The 19,260-nt window shown below is 31.2% G+C and overlaps 3 protein-coding genes across 3 annotated transcripts; all 3 read right to left on the bottom strand.

Annotated features, from left to right (window-relative positions):
• Nucleotides 1–1,879: 1,879 nt before the first annotated feature.
• Nucleotides 1,880–2,269, bottom strand: LOC109124235 (uncharacterized). Its single transcript, XM_019226088.1, has one exon. It carries the CDS (start codon nucleotides 2,267–2,269, stop codon nucleotides 1,880–1,882), a length of 390 nt encoding a protein of 129 aa, XP_019081633.1.
• A 475-nt stretch (nucleotides 2,270–2,744) lies between these two features.
• LOC109124150 (uncharacterized) lies at nucleotides 2,745–3,176 on the bottom strand. The gene is made up of 2 exons (XM_019225920.1): nucleotides 2,861–3,176; nucleotides 2,745–2,764 (listed from the first exon to the last, which is right to left on the bottom strand). Exons 1-2 carry the CDS (start codon nucleotides 3,174–3,176, stop codon nucleotides 2,745–2,747), a joined length of 336 nt encoding a protein of 111 aa, XP_019081465.1.
• A 7,337-nt stretch (nucleotides 3,177–10,513) lies between these two features.
• On the bottom strand, nucleotides 10,514–11,312 carry LOC100240839 (putative germin-like protein 2-1). Its single transcript, XM_002276608.3, has 2 exons — nucleotides 11,183–11,312; nucleotides 10,514–11,070 (listed from the first exon to the last, which is right to left on the bottom strand). The coding sequence occupies exons 1-2, from the start codon at nucleotides 11,310–11,312 to the stop codon at nucleotides 10,514–10,516; spliced, it is 687 nt and encodes a 228-aa protein (XP_002276644.1).
• Nucleotides 11,313–19,260: the final 7,948 nt, after the last annotated feature.

Raw genomic sequence — 19,260 nt, 5'->3', positions numbered from 1 at the left:
TTCTTTGCACCTGCAGGTAAGTCGATTAGCACCCAAGTATCATTCTTTTCTATGGATTTTATTTCAGAATCCATAGCAGCTCTCCACTTTGCACTTTTCACAGCTTCTTCAAAATAAAAGGGATCTCCAGATGCAAACAATGCTAGATTAGTCTCATCTTCTTCTTCAGACAAACCCTCACCCGTTTAATAATCTCTCATCCAAACTGGTGGCCTTCTAACTCTCCCTTCATTGGAACTAGGTGAACTCTCTTCATCTACCAGATTTGGAGAAACATCCCCAACCTCTTCTGCACTACTTCCATCTTCACTCTCGGCCTCACCTTCATTATTTGCAGCAACATTTCTTCATTATCTCCCCATTCCAACATAGCTACCACATGTTCTTTATAGCTCTTATCCCAATCCCAAGACTTGTCCTCTTCAAAAACTATATCCCTGCTGATTACAATCTTCTTGGCTATTGGATCATAAAGCCTATAAGCTTTAGACTCTTCACTAACTCCCAACAACACACAAGTAAAACTTTTATCTTCCAACTTGGTTCTCTTGATATCAAGTACATGAACATGTGAGATACAACCAAACACTCGAAAATGTTCAACTGAAGGCTTGACTCCACTCCAAGCTTCCTCCGGAGTCATGTTCTTCACTGCTAGAGTAGGACTTCGGTTTAGAATATGCACTGTCCAATTCACAGCTTCTGGCCAAAAAGTCTCTGGAAGCTTCTTCTCTGAAAGCATACTTCGAACCATGTTCATGATGGTCTGATTCTTCCTCTCTGCAACTCTGTTCTGTTGTGGAGTGTAAGCTGCTGTCAACTGCCTCTTGATGCCATTTTCTTTACAAAATTCATTAAAGTCTTGTGAAGTGAACTCACCTCCTCGATCAGTATGCAAACACTTAATATAGGAACCTATTTCTTTCTCAACACAACTTTTATATTGTTTGAAGATAACTAAAGCTTCAGATTTTTCAACCAAGAAGTAAATCCATGCCTTTCGACTAAAATAATCAATGAAGCCAATTAGATACCTCTTTTTTCTGTTTGAGATCGGTGTGATAGGGCCACATATCTCAGCATTAATGAGCTGAAGTTTCGAAGAAGCTCTCCAAGTGCTCTTCTTTGGAATTGGATTTCTATGCTGCGTTCCAACCATGCAATCAGTGCATACAGTTTTTGAAGCTTCGAATTGTGGTAATCCATTCACCATCTTGTTGTTTTGAAGAGTCCTCAATCCTTTGTGACTCAAGTGTCCATATCGGCAATGCCAGAGATGTGATAAGTCTTTTGTAGTTGTGTGAAAGCAAGCTGGTTTCTTTGGTTGTGGCGCAGCCAACAAAATAAACATTCTATTGGCAGACATCTCTGCTTGAATGATCAAGCCCTTCTCAGGATGATAGATTTTACACTTGTTCTGTTGAATAAGAATCGCTAAACCTTTCTCCTACAGCTGCCCAGTGCTCAGTAAATTGTTCTTCAACTCAGGCACATAAAAAACCTCGGTGACTACATGATTGAATCCATTCACTTTCAGCCTTACATTACCCTTACCCATCACTGTCATTTTTGAGTTGTTTCCCAACTTCACCATCTGCCTAAAGCATTCATTGAAGTCGCAGAAGAGAGTTTTATCTCCACACATATGATTACCGTAACCAGAATCTAAAAACCAAACATCCTCCTTTTTTGCTTCATTTATCTCAACATAGGACATCAACAACATCGCTTCTTCTTCTCTAAGCTCAGCAAAATTAGCCTCTTTGTCCCAACTTGGGCACTCATATTGAAAGTGTCCAAGTTTGTGACACTTGTAGCATTCTACAGTATCTTTGTTGAAGGATTGGCGTCCTCTATCTCTGTCTCTTCCTCGATAGGATCAGCGACCACGACCTTTTCCTCCTACATTTTCTTCATGAATTACCTTGAGTGCCTGCTCTTCTCCTTTGTGCCTATGGAACTTCTGCTCGTGAACAATTAAGGAACTTTGCAGTTCATCAATCGATAGGAGGTCAATGTCCTTAGACTCTTCAATTGAACAAACAACATAATTGAATTTGTCACTCAATGATCGAAGTATTTTTTGTACTATTGTAACATCTCTCATTTGTTCACCATGAACTCTCGTCTTATTGGCTACAAACATCACTCTTGAGAAATAGTCAGAGACACCTTCACCAGATTTCATCTCAAGAGTTTCAAACTCTTTGCGAAGAGCTTGAAGAATGGATCGTTTCACCCTTTCATTGCCCTCATACTTCTTCTTCATGGAATCCCATATCGGTTTGGATGTGTTCTTCTGTAGGATGGTTTCTAGAATCGTTCGATCGATAGCTTGAAACAAATAATTTTTCACCTTCAAGTCTTTCAGCTTCATCTCATCAAGCTTCTTCTGTTGCGCCTCTGTCAATACTGCTCCGCTTTCTGGCCAACATAATCAATCTCCATAAGACTCCAGTACTCCTTAGATCTTAAAAAAATTTCCATCAACATGCTCCAATGATCGTAATGACCATCAAATCGAGAAATAGCAGGTTGCACAAAATTCCCTTCAGTTGTCATCTCTCTTGCTGCTGCAAATTAGAAAAGCTGCTGCTTTGAACCTGGCTCTGATACCATAATGTTGTGAATCAAAACTGAATGGAAAAAAACTGGGAAAAATCCACCTCCATTGATCAACAACCTTGGCTAATAAAATAGCCTTACAATAACTAATTGATAAGAAAAACAGCCCATGTTTTACACTAACAAATAAAACTGATACCTGCAGAAACCAATCATCATCAATCAATCATCAATGGCCTCCAAAATATAAAAAATAAAATAAAATAAAAGCCGTAGAGAAGTAACTTAAACTTACTCCCACACTTGTATTTGCGAGGCACTGTCCTTCCACACCCTTCAATTTTCTTAACCACGTTGTCAACACCAATGACCCCAATGATGGAGGCGGTCTTGGGAGTGACGTAGGAGCACACACACTCCTCATGGCTCACTCGAACGCGCTGGCAGCAATCCGCAGATGGGCTGCGCCCGTAGATCACTGGCCTGCAAGCGTTAACCAGCAGGTTCCTCTCCTCTTTGCACTGGCTGGGACTCGTGTCCGCACTTGCCATCTGAACATTCCCCCAACCGCATACCACCAATGCAGCCACCACCACCACTGCCCCCCTCATGCTTCTCACCAATTTTTTTTCATTTTTCTCTACAATTAGCACATAACACTTCGGAGGAGCCGCTCCAATATATAGAAATGAGATGGGACCCAAGTGGATTTTCTACTTGTCGTGTCCATTACATTGCGCAGAAAGTCTATGGCCTCCCGGGTGGTGTTCAAACCAGAGGTTGTTGGGTTTAAGCTGCGGGTACAGACTCATATCCATATGACTGTATAAAGTAAATTATTATTCTACTTTCACATGCATTGGTTGGAAGTCAGTCAACAATGGAGACAATGTCACTTTCATGATGACTACGAAGAACTTTGGGACAATTGTGTTTTAGATCCAACTGAACCCAAACATTAAGATTTTGCCCATAAAAGTTGTATAACTAATGCGAATGATATAAAATGTGAAGAGACCAATATACCCTACAAAACTATTTTGAGTATTTTCTACCACAATATTTGATAAACTTTTTTATCTTAATTTTTTTAATAATTATTCTGAAAATTTATTATTTTTAGAAAACTAATTTTTTTAAATATATCATTTTAAAAAATTAATTTTGACATATTTTTAATTATTTTTTACATACATAGTTTACAAAATATATATTTTCCAAGATATTTTATTTTTAAATAATAATAATAATAATAATTTATTTTTATTTTTTTGGAAAATGGTGTATTTTTTTCCAAATCACTAAATTAAATTAAATTTTATTAAAGTTTACAAAATGAATAAAATTTAAATTAATGTTTTTTTTACTCTTTTTTTATAGTCAATAAAGGTCATTTTTGGAAAGATAAAAAATTCATATAATTCTTCTCAATTTTCACACTTCCTCTAGGTTTTGGGCTTAAATAGTGAGCTTATATGGACCAAAGCTTAATTTTTGGGCCCTACTAGGTCCAAAACACAATTTTCCCTAAATAAAAACACAAATATATAAAAGTAATATATAAATAAATAGAACCAAGTAACTTAAAACAATAAGACCACATAAGAAGTGTATGAAATTTTTGAATGAAAGAAAATGTAGATGATGAATATAATAAAATTTTCTCAAACCTTCTTTATTTTTCTTCAAAGGAAATTAAAAGGAAATTCTTTTAATAAAGGTTTTTTTTTTTAATATTTTTTTTCCTTGCATCTTGTTGTGATATCAAAATATAAATATAAAGAAAAATGTTTTTTTTTCCTTAATTAGTACTTTCCATGAGCCGTGCATAATCTTAATTCACCATGGATAGTGTTTTTATTTCTAATTTCCTTTTGTTTTCCTTGATAACCAAATAAGGAAAATATTTTATATTTGTTTTCTTTTATTTTCTTTTTCTAACACTTTTTAGGAACTAAATATATATATATATATATATATATATATATATATATACTTGAAACAAGAATTTATTAATAAGTTTGAAGTTAATAACTTAAGTCTAATTTAATAGAAAGTCAAATTAGTTCATTTAACTACATATTAAGTGAGTGTTTAGTAAACCAACTTAATAACTTAAAGTGAATTAATAACTTAATTTAAGTTAGTAAATAAATTAAGTATGTTTGATAAAACTCAATGATATCATTAAAAGTAAAAAACAACTTTAATTAATAAATAAAAATAATTAATTTATTCTTAAGTTCATATCTTTATTTTAATTTATTACCATTATTTGTTATAATTAGCTACACAATTTCTTTTATTACTCCACAACCTTCGTTATCATTCAGCATCCTTTGCTCTACTTATAATTTATAAGGATAAATATATAAATTTAATGATTTAAAAAATAAATAAATTAATTTTATTAAATAACCTTAATACTTAAAGTAAGAATTAAGTAATAAGTTTTAAGATAATAACTTGAATATAATTTAACTTAAAGTCAACTTATATTAACTATTAAATATTAAGTTTTACCCAATGCCTTAAGTCTTTAATCTTTTGCAGCAATTGACCTTGACAAACACAATTTCTGAATATAAATGTTTATAGCAAGTAAAGAAGAAAATCCCATAGTAAACAAACCCACAATCCATTTTATTAAAGTAGAAAAATGAGTCAATTGCTTTGGTTTTATTTAAGGGCATGGTTGTGGCATGAAAAGAAAAAGAACTTATTAAAATGCATAAATATTTAGACATCCATTATATCCTTAATTAGGTACATTTTTCCATAAAATACATCAAGATACGATGTTCAAGAACAAAAACTTAAAATCAATTGTTAAATGTATTACATAAACATGATATTCCATCTCAATGTCTTTGCTTAGAGCACAAAACTTTAGATAAAGATTCAATTCTTTAGACGGAATTTTCATACCCATAAGGGATATTATAAATGGCTAGTGTTAGCATTTGGATTAAAAAAGGCACCAACAATATTGCAGCCAAAGATGGATAATTTCTTTAAATATTATAATTTTTTTGGGTGCATGTAGATGATATACTAGTTTTTAATAACAATTATTCATTATGAACATTTACCATGAGGTTAAAAAATTTTATATGGAGAAGAATTAATTCCAATAAATGAAGTAAATGGCTCAACTTCTCATATTTGTCAATAGCATATGCAAAACTACAAAATTTTCAATTATTATTAAAAAAAAATGATTTTCTTGTTAATATTTATTGAAAATTTCTGCAAATGACGGAGGATAATGGTGATCTGGTTGTAATAGAGGTTTGATTTGGATAACCTTGGTGATCCGTATATTCCTATCAAATCTTCATGATGAATGATAAAAAGAAAAAAAAAAGAAAGAAAATGAGTTGGAAACATAGTTCAAAAGGTCCAAAATGCATATAACACCTTGTTAGATATAAAAAAATTTAGAGAATAGATAAGTGAATTAATTAAGTTAGGAGTGACAAGATAAAACAACAAACATTAGCTTTTATGGTTAGAAATAGGAATGAAATCAATAAGGGAAAATTTAGACTTGTAATTGATTATAAGAGAGTTAATGATAAGTGACAGTAACTATTTCGATGGATATGAGATACCTAACAAAAATCAACTAATAAATTATATACAAAATGCTAAGATTTGCCATAAATTGTTTCTAGTTGGTTCATTTGTTAACTTACAAACAATTCTCTTATTGGACTTCTAAAATTGTAAGGGTTGACTTCTAATTCCATTAGTTTCTTAATTTTTTTTAGAAAGACTCTCTTAAGGTCAATCAAAGATTCTTCTCAATTAATCTTAATGAAAGCCTTCACTGAAGCTCATGCATTTTTCCTAGGTTGACAAATTAGGGTATTCCTCGTCATAATGTTGGGAGCTGAGTATTTTTGTAGTATTTTGCTAGATAATTAAAATTTGGTTGAAGTTGTTTGGTTTCTTTTAACTTGTGTAGAAAATCTAAAATGCTTTTACTGATATGAGGTTGTAATGCAATTTGTCCTTTTCCTACTCTACAAATGGCCCTCTATATTCATTACCATTATTTGCACACATGTACTTCAACTTCCTTTTAGTTTCCCACTCAACTACAACATCAAAGAGCTTGAAAAAATCTAGATCCTAGTCCTTGTTTTCTTGTTTTCTTTTTTCCAAAAAAATAATAAGCCCACACTTTTCCAGAATGATCATCAATGAAAGTAAGATAAGAATGAATATTACGAAGACTCATAGCATCCATGGAATAAATATCAATATGGACCAAATTTAAACCATTTGGTTTCCTAGATGAATAGAAACTTTTAAATACAACCCTATGTTGTTTACCTATCATACAATAAGTGCATACCTTCAAATCTATAAATTTCAATCTAGGAAGATTATGCTTCTTAGAAAGAATCAACATACCATTCTGACTCAAGTGACCAAGCGTACGTACTAAAGTTGAGTGAAAGAATCTTCAACTGTAATTACCTCTTCCATAGGATGTAGCCTCTATCACATAAAGAGAATTACATTTACTTCCTCTAGCTACTACTAAATACCCCTTTATGAGCTTTCATTTTCTTTCACCAAAGTGGTTGTGATAACCCTTGTTCTCAAATAAACTAGTGGAAATTAAATTAAGATGAATTTCATTAACATGCCTCACATTATTCTTCATAAACAATTTATAATTAAGCAATGTTTATATTTAGATAGATATCTCTCATGCTATCAATTTAGCACTCAACATCATTCCCGATCGTCATATAACAAAACTAGCCACTAGTATAATAGGAGAAAACATCACGAAGCAAAGTGACATGACGCAAAGCATTGAAGTCTACAACCCAACGTGAATCCTAACATGTGAGATTGATGCTACCATCATCACAAACAATATAAACATCAATGACAACTACAATTGCAAGATTGACTCCTTTATTTTCCTCACCTTTTTCTATATTTATTCCCTTCAAGTACTTTATATTGAAACTTCTTGTGTGTCCTAGCTTGTCACAATGATAACACATAATCTCTTTCCTTGAGTTGGATGTTCCATATGTCTTGTCACTACTACAATGATTCATATTTCTGTTGTTGCTTCTAGCTCATATTTTAGCAAGCAACACTTGACTCTATGCATTTACATCTCAGTCATTTTTGTTGTTTTTCTCATCAACATGCTTTCTTTTACTATTTTCAAAGTGACTACATTATTTGGAGTATAATAAATAAAAGAAACAACAAGAGTCTCCCAACCATCAGACAATAAACCAATCAAACACAAAACATAAATCTCATCATCCAAATTAATTTCCGTTGCATCCAATTGGTTCGATAAACCTTGAAAAACATTTAAGTGCTCAAAAGTAGAGGTCTCATCATGATATTTCAAAAAAATAAGGTTTTTTTTTTAATTAAGAAAAGCTTTGTCTTGTGCATTATTCTTTTCATACAACTCTTGTAGAGTATTCCACACTTTATAAGCATTAGTTTCATATGTAACACATTCATATACATTGTACTCAACCAATTGCCTAATCTTTCCAATTCTTTTTGTTTAGTTTTACCCAATCCTTATTAGACGAATTATTTAGTTTGCTACTATCACCTAACAGAGTATCTTCATACTCAAAGGAAATTCTTCATTCATGACTTTCAAATTGAATAATTTGTAGTCGTGAGTTTGATCATAGTATTATTATTATTACCTGAATCTTCCATTTAATTAGGGCTAAAAAATTCCCCAAATAACTTGGCTCTAACATTACTTGTTGAAAAAACTAGCAATCTTAGAACAATTCCTCATAGAAACAAATCTAAACAAAACAAATAAATCCTCTTTTCCTTTTATGCAAGGAACCAGGCATATGCATGCTTAGCAATATTAAATGAATAATCCAGACAAGATAAATTAACATAATCTACAAACATTAAGACTACAACAATTTTTATGAAGCAAATCCTCTAATGTGAAGAGAAAAAATACAAAATACGGTTCGCTAAAATCTTCCACTAATAAAAATTGATCGGTACAGCAAGTTCTTTAGTAATAAAACTAGAGGGTATCATTCATCAATAACTTAGGATTTCAACAAAAATCACCACACTCAAAAGTTTTGGTGTTACCAAAATATAAACAACAGAAGAGAGGAAATAACAATCCAAACTAGTAAATGGTAGCTTAGACCACCGCAAAACAATATATTTGTGGCCTTTTTTTATTTTCTTTTTTCATTTTGAAAAGAATATTTCAACTAATATTAATGATTACAATTTCTTTGATAATGAATCATAAGTAAATAGAGTATTTAGAAATCAAATTAATTGTTTAAATGCATTTTTTCTATTAATATAAGAGGCAAAAATTGAGAGAAGTTTACGTTTAAATAGTTGAATTTCCCTTAAAAATGGTTTTTTTTTTCTATCACTTCTTTGTTTTTAAAAAATAAAAATACAAAATGTGTTTAAATACTAGTTCTGTTTTATTTATTTTTTATTCTTTATTTTTTAGATTCGTTACATAAATAGAAAATAAAAATAAAATAAAATAACCCTCTTGCTTTTTAAGATTATTTGTGTTTTAAGGATATCAGAATATTTTAATCAGAATAATAAGATATACATACAATTTTATATTCTTCTAATATATATGCCAACTAATTGTTGAATTTGGCATGTACAATTCATTAGTTCAAGTATTAATTTAATATATTTGATTTAATTTATTTAAAATTTATATAATTTACAATCTAAGTCATTTTAAAATAATTTATTAAAAATATTATTAACAAAATAAATCAACATAATTTGTTAACCAAAACTTTTAATTTTTTTTAAAGCATATAAAAAAGGCACAACTATTATTTATGATTCATGTTGTAATTGCATCAATGTATATAAGAAATCAAATCATTACACCCTATGCAGAAGTTCAAATATGCAAAAGATCTTTCTCATTATTGAAGAGTTTTATAATGCCTTATACATATGAAATGACTTCATAGTATGAAATATTTAAAATTTAAAAACTCTCTTCAATAAATAATGCTCTTCAAGACAAGCTAATATGATCATGAGGTTTCAAAATCTTATATTTTCATACAAATCCCTTGTATGAAAACCTTGTCAAAAAATATACTAACAAATCCCAATGGCATCCACTCAAAAAAATATTTGGTCCAAGTCCAATAAAATATGATGTCTAATTTGAATTATTCAACCTAATCAACCTCATTCTTATAAAAGGAAAATTGTGTTTTTTGTACTCATTGAAATATATAAAAAAATGATAATTTGTATTTACATATTTTAAATGATATTATGTAATCCCAAAATATTTGTTGTCTTATGCACATCTAAGTCTAAGATAATACGAATTACCATTTTTTTAATGATATATGTACTGCATTTCATTTGAATGGGTAATACCTTTAACTTTAGAGTACATACAACTCTAATTATCTTTCGAGAGTCTATAACATGAATTATTTTGGAACTTGTGCATAACTTCGAAATCCTACCTCCCTTCTCACTACCCTTTGTTTCATTGTTTTATTGGCATTTAACTAGAGATAAATACTTTATATGCAATTACAAATGCTTTATTAAATTTAAAATTTAAAATTTTTGAAAGTAATTTTTAGATGCATAAAATAATACTTTTTATTTTTATTTTTATTTTATTTTATAAAAGTTTCTTCTTTTATCCAGAAATTAGTACTATTGCTTTTTAACCTTTTGAATTAATTCAGTGATAATTAGTTATCATGGTACAGGAGCTTTGCCTTTAGGAGAAAAAAAAAAAAAAAAAATCATTGGATAGCTGAATGATGAAAATTAAATATAATTATTTTCATAGGGATATGCAAAGCTTGATGGTTGCATATTTAAACAATCTATTTATGGTATTATAATGAGTAGCTGGATCTGCATGGTGAGTTTCCTCCTAGTAGGTGTGGTTGTCAGTCCAGAACTGAGATTGAAGATAGTTAATCACATTCTTGTCCACTTGGAAGGCCTTCGTGAGAACATCAGCTGATATTGCTGGCTTTGATCCAAACACTGCATTTGCAATGGTGATCACGCCTGGGTTCTGGCTACTCAATGAAGCAATGGCCACTGCGTTTGTTTTTCCCACATTGAGCTGGAAGTGAATGAGACCTTGTGGGAAGACAAAAACGTCTCCTTTGTAAAGGACCTTGGAGATGAGGCGGTTGTCAGGGTTAGAGGTGACAAAGCCCACATAAAGTGTGCCCTCCAAGACAGTGAGGATCTCTGTGGCACGCGGGTGGGTGTGGGGAGGGTTGAGACCGTATGGCGCATAGTCAACCCGAGCGAGGGAAACGCCAAGGGTGTTGAGTCCAGGTATCTGTGCCACGTTTGCTGGTGTGACCATCGACCCAAGTTTGTTTGATGTATTCCCTGGAACACGAAGCCCCGAAAAGAAGAAATCATTTGGCGTTGCAAGCTTTGGATCCTTGCAGAATTTCCCATTCACAAACACTGCAAAGCACCAATTATATTAGGACTGATGTAGCCTTGGAAAGATCAGTATACATAGATGAGAATATATCATGTCTGGACAAGAATAATAGAGAGAGCATGAGTATTTTACCAGAGTCGTTAGTATCATTAACAGCTACACAGAAGTCCTGAAGAGGACTGGGGTCAGAGGCAGAGGCAACAGAAAATGCCATAGCCAAGAGTACAATGTATGCAAGGGTGCTAGCTCCCATCTTCTTCATGTTATACGATGAATTCTCTCCGAGTAATCTCTGATGGAAGAGAAAGGAATTTTACTTATACAATGGAGTGCTATGGTAGCTAGAGTTTCTATGATTTGCAAATTAGAGGATTACCCGATTGTCTATTTATAGATGAACAGCGTCTGACATGTTCCAACTTTGAAGTAGTCTCATAATATTAATTAAGCAAAAGTCAAAATTTGACAAAGAAGCTACTTAATTGATGGGGTACTTTGTGTATTAATTAATATTTTGGATAACTTTTGAGTTATCTCTAGCCGGCTAACAGGTCTGTGATATATAAGATGTGTGTTTTTGGTTCTTTTATTCTGCTATAATATAATAGTTTTAACACGTCCCATCCCATCCCATGCGGCGGCTATGGCACAAATTAAGCTAATTTATCTCAATGATGGGATGCCGGAGAGAGACCAAGCACCAAGGACCCACGCTTAAATAGTCCCAAGAGGAGCTAAAGAAATACCTCAGCTGATCCTGTCTTTTTAGAAAACTTCTATTTCTCTTACTCAGTTGTAGTCAAAGAAATCTTCCTCATCCAGCTCTCTTATTAGTTCACTGGTTAATTTATAGGTGAATAACAAAAACCCATCCGTATCCGTATCTTGAGATTTCAATTTTAACTGGTATTAAACACAGATTTTACAAATTGAAACCATCTTGCAATCATCAATTATGTAGTTAAATTGACATCATGGTGTGTATAATAATTAATTATGTAGTAAGCATGGTTAAAAATGTCGATATTTCCCCGATACATCGGAATTCCACATCAACATATTTTGGTGGGAATACCGATATTTCGGGATATTTCCCCATTTTTCATTTTTTTTCCAAAAAATGCCAATTTTCGGCTGGTCAACGCTTTGGTCAAACTCCAGAAATTTTGCAATTTTGCTTCCCTGAGACTCCAACCCCACTCTTTTGTGTAGGGAAAAGAAATTCATGGCCACCTGAATTACCATCTTCATGAAACAGACTGTTGCTACATATATATATATATATATATATATATATATTTTAAAAAAGGAATTTTAGAGATGAATAAACATTTTAAAAATCATATCTATAAAATCATTTCTTTTATAGATATGATTTTATAAAAGAAAAGATCACTATCACGTTTGTATAAGAAAAACAAAATATCAATTCATGTAATTTAAGAATTAGAGAGTTCAATCTTATGCAATTTTCTAAAGAATAAATAAATAAGTGGATAAAAATAAATAAATATAAAATGTATTTACTTGATAAACATTTTAAAAAAGGAATTTTAGAGATGAATAAACATTTTAAAAATCATATCTATAAAATCATTTCTTTTGTATCATTAAATACATCTAAATTATTTATTTACTTGTATAAAATGTATTTTCAAGTACTATATATTATATTATAGATATATAATTTAAGAGTAACAATTATTTTGTATTAATTTTTCTCAAAATTTTGTATATTTTGTATCAAAATATTCATTGATATTTCTCAATATATCCCAATATATCCATAAATCGAGTTACCAATATATCTCTTGAATTGTTATTTTTATCATTGATTAGTTGATTTTTATAAAAATAAAAAATAAAAACACAACATTTTTAAAAAAATATTTTTTTTAAAAAGGGTGATTAAAAATTAGAAAAACTAGATAACAAATTGTTTAAAAAAAAAGATAATTTTAGTTGAATTTTGAAATTATCTATTGAAAAAATAACTTTAATATTTAAATTAAAGATGTCTCTATAATTTTAATACTTAAATTGGAGATTTTTTTTTTTTAAATTTTGGAACGGTCGTATTTTAAAAAAGAATGATTTCTTTTTTTGAAATCCTAATTATAGTGCAACAAACTTGGAATTTGTTTTTAAAACCAAACATTCTCCTATGTATTTGAGGTTATTTACACAAATGAATTGAAATTTTTTCTAAATTATTAAATTAATATATCCATCCTCAATATGGGAGAAGAAGAGAAATTTAAAAAATTAATTATTTTTATTATTTTTTTATTTTTATTTTTAAAAATAAATTATTATAGTAAGCCATTTTATCAAACATATGTATATATTTCATGGCTTAATTTTCATAGTAAAGCATTATTCAAATTGACTTTTGACAAGTCAGGAATTCTTTTCTAATCTTTATAAGAGCTTTTATATCTATTTAATTAATTTTATTCATTAAAAAAAGTTTATAACTAAGGAAAAACCTTGGTATGGAAGCTAGTTTTAGTTCCATATGTTTAATAGAAGTTTAGCATGAATTTGACATATGCTGCTCCTTTGAGGTAAAGTGTGTTAATTGATCATATAATAAATGAGATCTGTAACTCAAGGATTGTAGAGGTAATCTTGATAGATGATAGTATTATTTTGTTAGATTACAGATACCAGTTCACAAGGAGTTTGCATGCAGTGGATAGCAGGCCATGGACCCAAGCTTCGTGTCGTTATTATTTATATAGTTTATTTGAGTGTAGTTAATTCTCTATAATAGAATGTTGAACAAACTTTAAAATTGGATTCTAGTTCCTAGTGGTTCCTACTCTGAGCTCATATACTAGGATGACACGATTTATAAGGGTTGGATTGGCTTTAGGTTCACTCTTATGTATAAGGGAGTTTTAGTAATCATGCAAGGTTACATATGAGATAGTAAACGAGGTCTTTGGATTGAGCTAATTGATTGATTAGATGGTCTGATATGGTTAATTAATTAATGAGGACCTGTTTTAGGCTAGATTAAGTGACCTAAGCTTTGATGGGCTTAAGTCACTTAAGCCTAGTAGGCAACCCTATAAATACCCCCTTAGGAGTTAGAGTTTCCTAATGACTTTCAATTAGTCTTCTTCCATATCTAAAGAGAGAGAGAGAGCCAAAGCTTCCTCCTTTTCATTGCCTACACTTTGGACTGTCAAGATCATGGTTTTGGATAACCTTTGAGTTACCTCTAGCCGGCTAACAGGTCTATGAATCTGTGATATGTAAGATCTTTATTTTGGGTTTATTTATTCTGCTGTAGTAGTTTTGACCACGTCCCATGCCATCTACCAGGTTGCTTCAGGTGAAGAAAATGTTAATATTTTTCCAGAACTTAGATATGTAATTAGAAGAGATCCAAGGAAGGTTATAAGACTAGTTCTACTTATTTAAGAAACTTTGCAACTCAAGTTGCTCGAGGGACTTCCCTTTGACAGAGCTTTTCAAAATCATTTATAATACAAAAGTACTTGTGATTTCTAATACAAAAGTACTTTTAGAGAAAAATTAAGTAGATATTTGGTAATACTAGAAAATATTTTAAAAATTTTGAAAATTTTTGAAAAATGACTTTCAGTGCTTTCTTGAGAAGCACTTGCTAGTAATCTCCCAAAAACACTTTTTAAAGAAATCATTTCAATTAAAAGTACGTCAATGAAATTAAGTTGGACCAGGATGGGCAAGATCATAAGTAATTGTTAAATTTGACTTTTCATTTAACTGATTTGTTCACTGACTTTTCATTTATCTCAATGATGAGATGCCGGACACAGACCAAGCACCAAGGACCTACCAAGGAGCTGACTTCAAATAATTATATGTTGAACTCTTCTATTTCTTCTACTCAATTGTATTGGAATATTTAAAAAATTTATTAGTTGTAGTAAAAGAAATCTTCCATTTTGAGTTCTCTTGTTAGAACTTACACAAAATATGAATTAATTCATATATAAGTTCATCATATAGACACTGGTTTATTAAATAAATATTTTACAAATTGAAAGGATCTTGCGAACATCGATCAACCAGCATAACATCATGCTTATGTAGTAAGACTGAATTAATTAAGTTGTTACTTGCTGTATACGTGCAATGTTTAAATGGTTGTAAAAATCAACAAGCTAAGACAAACTTTGAGAACTTGGTGCCGCTTCTCCAGATCACCTCTTCCCTTCTTTCGCTTCGTGTGGCTATTCTCGAAAAGAAATCTCTTAAGGTGCGACTTCTCCAGATTACCCTAGTTTTTTTTTTTTTCAGTCCTCTCCACCTCTAGAGATCTCCCTCTTTCTTCACTTTTTCGACTGAATCCTCTCTATTTCTCGAAACTTCCCTTTCTTTCTCAACAAAACTCTGAATATCCCCACCTCCAAATCAACGTAATGCCTTTCAAAACCTCTCCGTATCTTTCCCGAAAGTCAGATTCATTCAGCTAGCCCGAAATTGTTCTGTCAATTCTCCCCATGTCTGCTTCTCCTCGCCCGAAAAATCATCTTTCTTTCCTTCAATCATGCGGTTGCACTTTCCCCATCTTCCTTGAACGTAAACTCATTCTTCGTCTACATTATGGCTTGAAAAAAAACATCTTCCTATCTTTCCATCCTGGGCCTCTCTTTCCTTTCTTTATTTTTTTTACAAACGTGGATTGAATATCTTTTAATCACAACCTCCAAGATTCCTTTCCTAAAGAAGCCATCTCCATTAATAAATCTCCCTAATCCAATAGAGGCACGCTAGCTTTCCATCTGTAGGCTGCCTTTGTGGAGATCCTCCCAATTTTGGACAATGCGTACCAATCTATGCGTGGAGGAGCCTTTTAAGTGGTGCAGGTCGTGGTGCTCTCCTCCCAATCCACCATATCATATGTGATATCCCATGCAAAAAAAAAAAAAAAAAAAAAAAGAAAGTAAAAGCCATGCAAGAACAATGGAAAATAAAAATCATGCAATTTAAAATTAAAAGGAAAGGAAAATAGAAAAGATCACTATCACGTTTGTATAAGAAAAACAAAATATCAATTCATGTAATTTAAGAATTAGAGAGTTCAATCTTATGCAATTTTCTAAAGAATAAATAAATAAGTGGATAAAAATAAATAAATATAAATATAAATCCACACTTTAATATGATGCAATAGATAACAATAAAGGATAAAAAAATTCCAACTCCTACAACCAAAGATCAAAAATTCATTTAATGCAATCAAAAATCAAAGTCAAGATAAATACTTACCTAATCTAAAAAAATCAGGCAATCAAAACCAAGAGCTAACCTAAGTGATCTAGGACTATAGGAACATCTAAGTGGAACTTATCCTTGGAAAGATCTAAGTGACTCTAAGTGGAAAGTGCCTAGGTGGGTCTAGGGTGCCTAAATGGGCCAAGTGCACCTAAATGGGCCAAGGATGCCTAAGTGGGCCTAAGTCTAAATTAAGGCTGCCAAGAGTCACAACGGGGTTAGATAAATCCATCAACCAAAGTCCCTAAGGTGGCTTAGAAAAGATAGGCTACACCAGTATTAATGGATCACCAAGGAATTGTTGTAAAGTACTAGACAAATACTTAACAGGACATGTGCTAGGAGGACAAAATGAAGGGTCTACATGAAGACTTCCTACTATCCCCTTGAAATATGGGATTTAATAATTCTGCAATGGCTTACTTTTTCATTTTCAATCACTCTACAATAGGAGTACGAATTGTTGATGATGATGATTCCATCTTAAATTGTTTTAGAATGTCCATGGCATATCTCTTTTGTGAGAAGAAGATAGCATAATGGGCCATCAAGGAATTGTTGTAAAGTACCAAACAAATACTTAATAGGACATGTGCTAGGAGGACAAAATGAAGGGTCTACATGAAGACTTCCTACTATTCCCTTGAAATATGAGATTTAATAATTCTGCAATGGCTCACTTTTTCATCTTCAATCACTCTACAATAGGAGTACGAATTGTTGATGATGATGATTCCATCTTAAATTGTTTTAGAATGTCTATGGCATAGCTCTTTTGTGAGAAGAAGATAACATAAAATGTTTGTTAAATTTCAATTCTAAGAAAATATGACACTAATCCTTAATCTATCATCTCAAATTGTTGTGTATGCCTTTATTAAATCTTGAAACATTTACTAACAATTTATTGTAAAAAAAATATTCATATAAAGACATAAATCAATTACACTAACATTAGAATTTGATTTGATGAAGTGTTTGCTTAAAAGGACACTTTTAATAATCATGCTTCAATAAGTATGTGTCAATCCACATGGACTAAGCATGTAGTGCCTACTTTAACCCTTACAATTCTTTTTTATGTTTATAAACTTATTTCTCTTTTCATTCCTTAATATATCTTAGTGGTTGTTTAATAAAAACTTCTTCAAGTACACTATTAAGAAAAAAGTGACTTATCAATTTGGTGTATTTTTCACATTTTCGAAACTGTAAGAATAATTGTCATGTGAATGGTATCTAGCTTAGTAACTGGTGTAAACACTTTAAAATAATCAATACGTAGCTTTTGTTTGTAACCTTTTGTCACCAACCTTACCTTAAATCAATTAACTTTACTATCAAATTCATAGTTTGTATTATAAACTCATTTAACACCTATTAGCTTCTTTCCAATTGGTAGAGTAGTTAGCTCCCATGTATTTTTCTTCTCTATTGGTTGAATTTTTATTACTTTAATCCACTTCTCATCACTTGCTACTTCATCATATGAAATTAGATCACAATATGCAAACAAACAAAAGTTAACTAAAGCTTGATCAGTAATTTCATCAAAGTGACTTGTTATGACCAAGAGATTTTACCTTACTAGGATCACATACATCTATCTATATGCATCAATTCTAAAGATTGTTTAGCTCTTTTGAATCTTACAACTAGAAAAAAAAATCCCTATGTTAGTTCTTTGGGAAACATCCTTCATTGACACAATCTAGAACATCAATAAGTGGTAATTTTGTTACCATATTCTTATACACTAATAGCTTCAACCTACAAAAATTAAGATGACCAAAGTGAAAATGTCAAAGCCCATTGTTATCTTCTATTGTTGCCTTTAAATTAAATAAAATTTCTACTTGAAGAAACATAGAAAACATCCTATTCTTTGTCATGTGTACTTTTGCCATCATCTTCTTATTTTTACCACTAAGAATGTAAACTCCATTAGATATATTAATGTTATGCCTTTTTCCTATTAATTGTCCTATGCTTAACAAATTTGAAGAAAAGATTTGGAATAAAAAATATATTTGTTATAGTAATATTAGTACCATATTTAGAATGTATTTTAATATCAACTTTGCTTATGATTGAGACTTTGAATTTATTCCCAAAATGAATTTCTCCTCTGACTTATTCATCAAAGTGTAAAAACAATTCCTTTTGACAACACATGTGATTGTTGCATCTTATATCAAGGTACCAAGCATCTTTGTAGTCTGCGTTTGATGTTATATTATAGGCTAATGCTAAATTTTCACCTACCTCAATGATATTTTCATGCTTTATTTGTTCATTCTGTAATTTCGTTCAACATTCTAACTTATATAGTGTTTGCACCTGGTATATTTGAAATATTGTCTGTGAAACTTGTCTTTAGATTCAAGAGTGTTGCACCTTCCTCTAGAATAATTTTGGTCACCATGTTCATCTCTATTATTGGAGTTGTTGTGTCCTCCTCTACCTTGGGCATGACCACAACCTCTACGACCTTGTTGCCCACCATAACCTCTTGTAGATGCTCTACTCTATAAGCTTGCTCCAAATTAGTAAAGTTGATTCTCTTATTCATTCCTTGTTCATGTGAACACAATGAATTCATCAACCCTTCAACTATGAGAAATATATCCTTTTCTTCTTCAATCACTAAAACATATTTGAATTTCACACTTAAAGATCACATGACTTTCGCTACTATTCTTTGGTCATCAAGCTTCTCACTTTAACTTGCATTTAGTTTACAATGGTATGTACTTGGTGAAAATAATTTGAGATTGATTTAGAATTATTCATCCCAAGAGACTCGAATTCACCTTTAAATGTTTGAAATTTCATTCAAATAATCTTTATAGAGTAACCTATGCCTTTTTTGCTATTTTTGTCTTTTAGATTTTCTCAAATATGAATTCATTTACTGCTTAGAGTATTGCATATGA

The sequence above is a fragment of the Vitis vinifera genome, chromosome 16 (assembly GCF_030704535.1).
Source record: "Vitis vinifera cultivar Pinot Noir 40024 chromosome 16, ASM3070453v1".
NCBI classification, from domain to species: Eukaryota; Viridiplantae; Streptophyta; class Magnoliopsida; order Vitales; family Vitaceae; genus Vitis; species Vitis vinifera.
This window is presented reverse-complemented; position numbering and strand designations above follow the sequence as displayed.

What these genes read in the sequence shown, in the direction of transcription:
- LOC109124235 (XM_019226088.1), bottom strand. Translation starts at nt 2,269, where the DNA reads ATGAAGAAGAAGTATGAGGGCAATGAAAGGGTGAAACGATCCATTCTT.
- LOC109124150 (XM_019225920.1), bottom strand. Translation starts at nt 3,176, where the DNA reads ATGAGGGGGGCAGTGGTGGTGGTGGCTGCATTGGTGGTATGCGGTTGG. An exon ending in TCGCAAATACAAGTGTGGGA is followed by an intron (nt 2,765 to 2,860) that starts GTAAGTTTAAGT and finishes TGGTTTCTGCAG; the next exon opens with GTATCAGTTTTATTTGTTAG.
- LOC100240839 (XM_002276608.3), bottom strand. Translation starts at nt 11,312, where the DNA reads ATGAAGAAGATGGGAGCTAGCACCCTTGCATACATTGTACTCTTGGCT. An exon ending in TAATGATACTAACGACTCTG is followed by an intron (nt 11,071 to 11,182) that starts GTAAAATACTCA and finishes GGTGCTTTGCAG; the next exon opens with TGTTTGTGAATGGGAAATTC.